Source organism: Halyomorpha halys, unplaced genomic scaffold, assembly GCF_000696795.3.
Source record: "Halyomorpha halys isolate HHAL.00 unplaced genomic scaffold, Hhal_1.1 Scaffold164.1, whole genome shotgun sequence".
In the NCBI taxonomy this organism is placed as follows: Eukaryota; Metazoa; Arthropoda; class Insecta; order Hemiptera; family Pentatomidae; genus Halyomorpha; species Halyomorpha halys.
This window is the reverse complement of record NW_027108420.1, coordinates 309,759-320,609: the sequence shown is the minus strand read 5'-3', so window position 1 is coordinate 320,609 and position 10,851 is coordinate 309,759. Positions and strand designations below refer to the sequence as shown.

Below are 10,851 nucleotides of genomic sequence, written 5' to 3'. Positions count from 1 at the left end.
AATTCAATTATTAAGTACATGTCTGAGAAAATTTTGCATTGTATCCTTAAGGCCGGACATCCCAGAAATTTTGGAATGAAAACAGCTACTCAACGAAAATGATTTGTTAAATAATAAAATTTGAACTGATATCAAATATTTGAATGTAATATTACGACTGTTCTTAAGACTAATGAAAAGCAGAAAAAAATACGTTGTATAACGGGTACAGTATCATAAACAAATTTAAATCTTATTTTTAAGGGTTGAGGACAATTCAAGCAACAAATCTCTATTTCATAAATAATCTAATAGTATAATATACCTCATCATGTTAAATAAAGCAAATTTATAAAATAAAATTTGGCTAATTCTAATGAGAAATCTGACAAGTGCCTTTTGTATTTCTTCTCTTAAGGTTCTCAGCGTCTTATCAAACTAAAAAAAAAAGTTAACAAAGTTGTTTTGACTATAAGTACATTCATAATAAGTATTAAGAAAAGATGTACAATAAATACATGCAAGCAAACAAAACTAATAATCTCTAATAAATTTTGAGAAATTAATACTATATATAAATTTGAAGGGAGGGACTTTGACAATAACTATAAAACATATGCTTGTATTAACAATTTTTTTAAAGATATTACACGTAATATATTAGAATAATCATATATACTTATAAGCAACATCATTGATGCTTAAGTTTTATTATCCAGATTTCGGATGGATTCAGAATATTATTTTTTTTATTTTATTTATATGATTTTAATTAAATCATTTCACTAACAGATAAAAACAAGAGGGACGACTTCACTTGCCTGATAAAAATGTTATCACAATATTAAATATCACCCTTATTATCGCAAAATGAAGGACAAGAATTTATTTGCATGTTATACAAAAGTTTTTATCGATTAGTCCGTATAAGTCAATTGAATATTAACAAATTAAATTTTGAGGGCATAAAAATTAAATATGTGTAAAATGTACACTTATTTATATTTTAAATGATATTTAATAAGTTTTTGTGCAGTAAAAAAGGAAGTAGATAAAATATTTTTAAGTCAAAAATTTTAGAAGATGTAGTTGCACTTCGTCGATAACAAAATAAATAAATTTCCAAGCTGATAAAAATATTTCACATCTCTATCGAAATTAATACATAACTTTTTTGGTTTAATATCCCATTTGACAATAATTCAGAATTTTTTTAATAAATAGAAACAATACACTAAAAAAAAAAAATTGACTTCATTTGCTATGAACAGAGTGTATATCGAGATAAATAAAAATTTTAAAGGATTTATTTCTACTTAAAAATAAGTAAGTAGCTCACAATTGAACTAAAATAATAATTCAAACTATCAACTATTAATAGTTCAAAGATTTTTTTTGGAATTTGGATGACTAGAAATTAAATTTCAAAAAAGTCTGAAGAAAAGAAATATTTTTTTTTTAACAACTGATCACCGCAGAAGCACTTTACAGATGGAATTAAATTATTAAATAAAATTTGTATCATTATAATCAATTAACATTAGCCTTAAGAATAATTCTTAAAATAAGAAAAAAAAAACACATTTTTTTTTTTTTAAGTAAGCATTAATATAACTTAGCACATTACAAAAAAAAAAGACAATACGTGCATTAGTGCCAGTCTTAACAAATTAGTAGCTTTAATCAGTATAATACTAAAAATAACAAAAGATGTATTCCAATCTATGATCATAAAATAACATTTTCCTCTCTCTTGCATCAGTTGGCTAAACATACTTTTTTTTTTAATTAGAAGTAGAATTTTAAACTATCACTAAATACTACCATAATCCAAAAAGATGAACAGCTGGGCAGACGTCAATGTGAGGGAGAGGCGAGTGGACTCGTTGGAGGGGTCAAATACCCGGAGAGGCTGTCTTCCGACTGGCCAACTGCGGGCGACAGGCTTAAGATGCTCCTCATAGGCGTAGAGAATTTTTCTTCCAGATGGCTCTCGCTTCCGTTTATCTTACCTATTTAATGTTTAAAGCAACATTATTATTAATAGTAATCAAACTGAAAATAAATTGTATAAAGGGGAAATCTCACAAAATTTAAAGATAAAAACAAATTAAATTTTATAAATATGACTATAGTGCTACCAATGGGTAGTTTCTCTACATACCTATATCACTCCATTTTGATCTTACATCAAATTTACTTGATATATTTTTATGTAAATAGCAATAAATAAAAAAGATTTTATAAATTAAAAAAAAAAAAATCAGAAATATAAATTACACTAACGAGGCATAGTGTTATTAACATTAACGAATTTCATATTAATAAAATTACAAAATAAAAGTAGAACTAGAAAATATTTAAAATCAATAAACACTGATGTCGAAAGTATTCAGAATTTACTTATATTAATTTTTATCAATTTTTATATTACTTACCCACTGGTTGAGAATAATACACACACAAAAAAAAAAAAGAAAATTCATAAAAAAATAATTTTATTCAACACATTTTTCTCATGACACTAAACACATATTGAAAAATAGGTAGCAAAAGTATTCGGGAATAAACAATTAAATAGATAACAAATTAAATACATAAAAGCCTAAAATGTGTCATTAAACAAAAAAATTCACCAAATATTTAGAAATATTGCTATTAAATTAACTTAACTCTGTATTCAATTTTGTATTTCCAAATGATTTTTTCAACTGCATTTTCGATATTTTTTGGAAGATTGTTGATTGACTGTATGTATTAATGAATAGAATATGGTGCAATCAAAAAAACTCAAATAGTAAATGCTAATAGTAAATAATACTATTTTTATTGAGCTAACGTTGCAGGGCTTCGTCAGGGCTGTTTTGACGAAGGTCAAAGTCAGAGTTGACCCACTGAGCGACCCCAGTCCTCCAACCAATGATTAAAAACTCATAAAAAAAGGAGATAAATTAATAAAAAAAAACTAGAAGTCTCAGTAAATTTCAAATGCTTTTTAACACTCTGTGTGTATCACGTAAATATACAAAATTAACTTCAAAACAGATATGAAAAGAAAAATATATGCAACCCTTATCAATGAAATAAAAATTTTAAACTAATCATAATAAAAAAAAAATCCAAGTTAAATAGGCTTAATCTAAATAGAAATATATATAACAGAATAATCTATTGTAAGATATCACATTATATTTTAAGAATTTATAGCAGGCAGGTATATATAGGTATATAGGGGATATTTATAATATAATTCATTATTATTATATAAGTAAAAATGCAAAAATCAAAATTGATGTGACAATGCTGGCATGACTGACTTGAGGAGAAACTACTCATTAATAGCACTTACATGACAGTTTTGTATAGCTTATCTCTCCTAAACTATAATATAAGGTCATAGGATCGTTACCTTTTCAAATGCTTCAGAGGATTTTGAGGGAATCGGATGAGAAGAAAGAAAGAAAGGATAGAAACTAGTGGATATATGGTTTGTAATGGAAGGATTGGTATTTGTTTCGGGCCAAATCTGAAAAAGTAGGATATAAACATTTTTATAGATAGTTTTATTTTTTCTATAACAATATAAGGATTATATGAAGAATTTTGGATTAGGTATAGGATGAATTTAATGGTTCCAGGTATTGGGAAAGGATATCCAATTAATTTTCTTATAAGACTATCTATATTGTAATATCCTCTTTTATGAGTAAATAGTTATTTTTATATATAAATGATTTTAGTAAGTTTTTATTTTATGTATCAACGTTAAGTATTGTAGTATTAAACCTAAAAGCAAGCTAATCAATTTTCATTTTCTATAACAAATACATTATTCAAAACAAAGCCAAGATGGCGGCGCGTGTTCTCCAAAAAGTCTGTTGAATAGCGGCCATGTTGAGCAGATACAAATATTTTAAAAACTTTATTTTAACTGCTAATCATAATTGTGGTTAAAGTAAATTTAAGAAAACTGAAGGCTCAAGGGAGACCATCTTGAAAAAGAGGACATCGAAGAGTCTCCGAGTCTCCCAAGAAGAAAAAGGGACTCTTTGTTTTGGATCACCAGTGAAGTTCAAAACTTATAGAGGAGAGGACCAAGGCCTTGTTTAAAGACAATATTAGTTTGTGAAATAAACGACATCAAGATTCATCAATCATCAAAAGAAGATTATATAAATTAATTAGTTTAGCTCAACATATAATTAAGTAAAATTGTAAAAGTGTTATTAAAGATAAATGTTCTGATTGCCTAGAAACCCACCCTGAGATTAAGAGTATAATATTATTTATAAATAAAAATAAAAATTCTCATATTTATTTAATATTTAATCTTTTAATTTGACCTTGTCATCTTCAAAACTATACCTTAGATATGAGAATTAAGTTAAAACTACATAAAATTCCATTTATTTTACTTTAAATAATTTTTTAATATTACAATATTTACTTAAATTCGTAGATTATTTATGCATAATGGGCCAGGCCAGGGCCAGAGAATGATTAAACTAAACGATTTTACTTTTCCTCATGCATTTATAATACTAATTATAAGTAAAGAATTTATAAAATACCTCTAATACTAAGTTTTCGGACGGGTTGAGGTGTGACAAAAGTAACAGTGGTTGTTGGACGTGGAATTTTGGGAGATGTTTCAACAGGTGGAGGCTCGGTAGTTATCTCCGGCCAATTATTATTTTCCATAAGTTCTCTCTCTACTTCTTCATGCTTCATATCAACACTAGCAAAAAGTCTGAAAAAAATTTACAAAATTTATGAATTTTAAATTTAAAATCTACGGAGACTACTTATAAAGTTATTATTGTAAATACAGTGAGTATTTACAATTTATTTATACAAAGCATTGGTAGTTTAAAAATAGAAATTATATTTCAATAAATTGTTAAATTAATTAATTATTTAACATAAATATATTCAGAATAAGGTGGAATAATAAAAGTGAGTTGTAGAAAATTGAATTGTTTCATTTCATTGAGTTAATAATTTGTAAAATGGGGATTGGTGATTAATAATTATTATCAATTTAAAATTACAGATAATAGGTAAGAACCTGGATGATAGACAAATAAATCCTAATAGGTCCTTTTTAGATTAAATATGCATATTACTAAAATATATAAATCTAATATTAACAAAAAAACATAAATTACTACCTGTTAAGGAATTCCTGAAAATGATCACAGACGAATTCATAAGTAAATGCAAGTAAGAGATTGATGATGCCAACAATGATCATGAGAATCCTAAACATCATCGATGGCGGCATGGCCAGCTCGAAGGAACTGATGAGCCAAGAGCAAGGCGACAGGATGAGGTAGAGGGTGAACACAGTTATCGTGACAGTGAGGCAGACCATGCCTGGAGTCGACAGCAAGGACTTCCTATACGGGGCACCTTTGCTGAAGATAAGCGCTAAGATAATGTACTGGAGGCTGGAGATTGTGAATACTGAGTAGTTCTCATAGCCGCCTTCAATGTCTGTCATGGCAGTATTGTTCGGCTTGGAATCGTACCTGTGGAGGAAAACAATAGCTAAAGCAAGTCCTCTCCAAAGATATTTGTTATAAAATAGAGAAAGTATCCTTTTAAAATTGAAATCAATAAAAATTGCCACTTTACAAGTTTATCAATAGATTATTGCTAAACATTAAATTCAAAAGATGAACAATGAAACATAGTAAAATCCATATTAGTACATTTTATTTAAAAATTTAGTTTAATTCATAATAATATTTCCTGTAAATTGCCACTTCCCAAATTGTACTCTAGAGCTGAAAATGCTCTTTAAACATTGACCTCAATAACCAGGCAGCCTTGAATAATCATAAAATGTTTGTGAAAAAAAGTTTTGGGAAGTCAATTGAAAAACATTAAATCAGAACAACCCAATTCTTCTTTTTCTGCCTTTGTGTGTAACTGAATGTACACTGTAGTAGAAATCATCAAAATTTTATGAACTTTTATCTTTGAAACATTTTTAATTCATCCCAATAAAATTAAAGTCTAGTTCAAAATTTTAAGTATAAGTTTTTAAAAAATTGATGATTTTGTTAAAATAAAACTTATTAATAACTCCTTTAGTCCCTGGTTTATTACAAACATCATTTTAAAATTTCTCCTTGATAATGACCAAGGACCAAAACTTTGGACGTGCAAAAATTTGAAACAAAATGAAAAAAACAAGTTTTATTAAAATTTTAAAAAAGTTAATATTAATTAAAAGGATAATTTGTAATGATTAACCTTTACTTACCAGCTAGCATGTTGGACGTAGTAGAACCCAAAAAGTTGGGCACTCACTGCGATCATCATCTGACCCAGGAGCGACAGAACTGGAGCGAGAGAAATCAACGAAGACTGAGGAGCCTTCGGATAAAGGGGGCCTCTGAACGCCTCTACTCTTCCCAGGACGAATGCAAATGTTGTAATAACAAAGAGATCAATGTAAAGGAACTCTACATCAGTTAAATTATTATCTATAGAATACAATATGAGAACGGAGGCGAACTGCATGAGGCTGTAGGCAGCCATGTATTTGAAAATGGCAAAAGATGTAACAAGGGCAGCACGACCCTCCCTTATCACTTCGACAATGCAGCTGATGTTAGGGTCACGTGAGGTGAACGGGGAGGCCACTGATGACTCGGCTTCAGAAAGAGATATACCTGCATGAGCTGCCTTCAGGGCACCACAGTCATTAGCACCATCGCCTACCATAGCTGAAAAAAAAATTACAATTTATAAAATTATCAAGATTTAATGACTAAATTCAAAATAACCTGTTATATCCATTAATAAATAATTGTAAAAAAACAAACAAAAAAAACTAACCAACAAAGTAATCGAGTGTCTGCAACGTTTGAACCAACTGTTGTTTATGATCTGGTGACATGCGGGCGAAGACAGCTCCACGCCTGGCTACTTTATTCATGAGGTCAGGATAATGCGACCTAAGTACAGTCCAAGTAGAACCAGTCAATGCGAAGCTATAGTCATTACCTTCAGCTTTCAATCCTTCTTCGCTGGAAAGAGATATATAAATAATTAGTTCTCGACATTAAAGAACAATTCTTAATTTAGTTCATAAATGGAATGAAACTAACATAGTATTGTCAATAGGGAGATCAGTGATGATGCTATTACGAGCTGTGCCGTTGGCCATCTGGCTCACTGTCATTGAGTCCAAAGTCTGCAGGCTTGTGATACTTTCAGTATTGGTAATTTGACTCATTTCATTCACTACATGCTGCAACAGAAAACAATTGAAGTCATAATAATATAATAGATAAATCAATTCACAAAATATTAAAATCTTTTCAAAAATTAATCAATTAAAGTATAAGTTAACAAATATGAAGAAAAAAATTGAACATATTCTATTATAAGGTTATATTCTTAAGATATATTATTAATAAGATTAAGGATATAATTTTGGTTTTCGTCTTTAACTTGTTAACTATTTTTGATTAATGTTCTATCTTAGTTTGTTTATATGGATGTCTTTTCATAACTTCACTTTTATATCTCTTTTATTTATGTAATTTTTTACTCTTACATGAGTTTAACATGCTCTGTATCTTTTTATTTTAACTCTGATGATCAAAACACGGTGTGGATCGTAACATTGGCAATTAATAAATATTTGAAAAATATGTTTTTCTTGACCAAAATCCTAACCATTTCCTTCAAATTCGCATAGGCCAATTATTTATATATAATATAAATTCATTTCACATACGACTGTGTCAGCTGGAGACAACGCAGTATTGGACTGAGTGAAGTATACGACAGGGGTATTAGAGCTCTGATTGTTAGCAGTGTGCACCATGATGACCCTTTGGCCGTGGGGTACTATCCCGCAGTCTCTTGCAACGCTCAAAGCTGTCAGCATGTTGTCACCTAGAAAATAATTCTCAATCATTATCCACTTACATAACGTCACCAAAAAAATATGTAATTTTGATTCCTAACCGTATCAAATAAAATGTTGGTTAATATTCACAGAAACAGAAAAAGACACAATGACAATATTTGGTGATCAGAGTATCGTTTTGATTTTATAAATTGAAACTTATTATATCTTAAATGTAATAATTAATAACATGAGTTGTTGAATAAGAAAAATTTACCTGTGACCATAACAGTGCGAATCTTGGCATCCCTTAGAAGATGGAGGACACCAGATGTTTCGGGTTTGAGCCTATTTTCCATAACAACAAGACCTAGAAATACAAGATCTGTCTCTGCCTCTTCTCTAGACAACCTTTGCATTTTAGCATAACTTAATTTAGACGGAAACTGTTTATATGCTAGACCGAGAACCCTGTATCCTTCACGTGTGTATTCTTCTAATTCCGTTTCGAAATCAGATGGAACTGAAAAATAATAGATGATAAATTATTCCATTATAAAAATTTTAAAAAGGAATTATTTAAAAGCAAAAGTAAAACTGAGTAGAACTTTTTAGACAGTTATGACACGAACCTGTTTTGTTGTCGCAGAGTGATTGTATCATTTCAGGAGATCCTTTGCAATACAGCGTGAACGCACCTGCTCCAAGTCGTCGAGTTATAACACTCATTCTTTGTAGAGAAGAGGAAAATGGGAATTGTCTGATTATGCCTACTTCTAGAGAATCCTACAAAGAAACAACATTGATATAGAAAATAAAAGTGATGTTAGTTTTCTTAACTTTCTATTTCATTTTTCAAAATATGAGTAGTTACAAACATTTATTTTCAACAAATATAAATGAAGCTAAAAAATAAATAAATTCCAGACACGTGCATATAAGCTTATAGTAAATTTAACTCCTTTTAATTAGCACTGAAAAAAGAATGGAATAAAAGGGATTAAATGTTTAATTTGAAATACAGACAAATTCAAAATTCTCAATACCATGGTTGATTTTCAACCAAAAATGATTTTGGGATTGAAAAGAAAAGAAAAAAAAACTTTCCTAAATTTCAGAAAGGAGTTACTTCTTATCATTTGCTTGGGATTTTGTAACACCCTACCCCGATACATATATTTATACAAATATATACAAAAATATATTTGGGATAAAAAAAAATATTGTGTAAGTTAATCCTATGCCTTTGAGATATGATTATATTAAACAAGCTCTGTAGTGTATTTTTCAAATTACACAATTTTTCTTTTTAGCTGTAAAGGCTATTTTTCAAAGAAAACACTAATAAAATATATATATTTGTGATAAAAAAAAAAAAGAAAAGAAAAAGCAGAATAAAAAAAAATGGCAGAGCGAGAATTCAACTACTAAAAATAATTAAAACTTACCTCTGCAAGATTACTAATGGTAGTAGTTTTGCCAGGCTTAACCACTGTCGGTGATATCAAATCAAATTTGGTTACATCACTCACTTCGGGTTCTTCCAAAAGCCATCCAGTGCTTTCAAACATCTTAAAGAGAAATAATAATTATTAAAATTATATGGATTTAGAGTTGGATTATAAATAAATAATGATATTTTAAATTTACAATATCAATTTCTTTTCATCACAGTTTTAATATCTAACTGTAATTTTGACAGTCGAATCTCTCCTCTCCTCCACCTCCCTTCAATCTTTGGCTTACTTCCTAGACAAAAGATTAGTATCCTAATTTGTTCTCTATTATCCATTTTCTCGATTCTTATTTTTCCCATTGATATATTTACTTTTATCTTATTTTTTCATCTTGTAGTTTTAACTAATTTGTTATCACTTTTCGTATATTTATTATTTTATTTCATAGTGCTCCATCTGTTCATTTTATGCCTAATATTTATTACTATATTTTTTATTTACAAGTTTACTTCAGCGAGAACTCTCGCATTAGATATGTTTTCTTCTTTTTAATTAATTCAAAGTATAAGTGATATCATGCTCATTCGTATTAATAATATTATGGAGAAAGTTTATTCAACACACACAATTGGTAAAGCTGCATATTGTTCTATCTTTCATAAGTAATTACATTGCTCCAATAGAAATCACTTCAGTTTCACATTTAAGATCTATCTGCAAGCTTATATTAACCATGAATTGTACTCGCTGAAACCTCATAGAGACATCGCTAGATTGTACATGAATGGATGTTATAGGCAGGCTACGAATTTTCAGGGCGAAGACACAGGTCAGTATAATGCAATAAATGAAATTTGGAAATCTGTTGAACTATTCACTCAAAAAAAGTTATTTATTTAGATACAGAGTGGATAAACATTTTAGCAATATTTTGAGATAAAATTGTTAAACACATTCTTGGTATATCACTATGTAATTTATTATTTATAGCAATAAAACGTATGAATTGGTCTTATGAAGTCGTTAGCTCAATATTAATATATATCTATAGATGGACAGACTAAACAAATGAAAACAAAGGATCTTAAGTTGGATTTGTTTCAAAATATTCTCATGATCTAGTTCAATAATTTGAACCATCAGAAATAAAAATCAGTCAAGCCGATCATCGCATAAGTATCCCACAGCAACCATGGCACTATGGAAGCTAATCATAGAATGAGGTTTGACTTGTACCTGATTTGTACAATATCTCAAAAATTGTTCATTTTTGGGCTTTAAAACACAGAGACCAACATATCTTTCCAAGGAACATAGGTGGGTAATGATGCCCACATTGAAATATTTAAAACCTAATTTTTATTTCTGTCACAGTTTTGAAATCCATCATTTTTTTTAATGAAAAAAGTTCCAGTAAGGATTAAGAATCGACCCCTCTATTCCCTTTCTTTTGTTACCTCATTTGTCAAAATCCATCACTTTTGAGATTCGGAAAATGGATCGATACTACTATTATATATATATATATTGAACCATCATGTAATA

General features: G+C 28.9%; 1 protein-coding gene across 1 annotated transcript in view; it reads right to left on the bottom strand.

Moving 5' to 3' along the window:
* Positions 1-280: 280 nt before the first annotated feature.
* anne (anne boleyn) overlaps positions 281-10,851 on the bottom strand; it is a 27,062-nt gene continuing 16,491 nt past the window's right edge. Inside the window, exons 12-22 of the mRNA XM_014417656.2 lie at positions 9,298-9,420; positions 8,482-8,635; positions 8,127-8,372; positions 7,736-7,896; positions 7,101-7,243; positions 6,829-7,019; positions 6,251-6,716; positions 5,151-5,510; positions 4,551-4,729; positions 1,804-1,991; positions 281-417 (exon numbers count right to left, since the gene is read on the bottom strand). Of these exons, the coding sequence (XP_014273142.1) occupies positions 1,837-1,991; positions 4,551-4,729; positions 5,151-5,510; positions 6,251-6,716; positions 6,829-7,019; positions 7,101-7,243; positions 7,736-7,896; positions 8,127-8,372; positions 8,482-8,635; positions 9,298-9,420 (2,178 nt within the window). The 3' untranslated portion in view covers positions 281-417; positions 1,804-1,836. The remainder of the gene's footprint in view (positions 418-1,803; positions 1,992-4,550; positions 4,730-5,150; positions 5,511-6,250; positions 6,717-6,828; positions 7,020-7,100; positions 7,244-7,735; positions 7,897-8,126; positions 8,373-8,481; positions 8,636-9,297; positions 9,421-10,851) is intronic.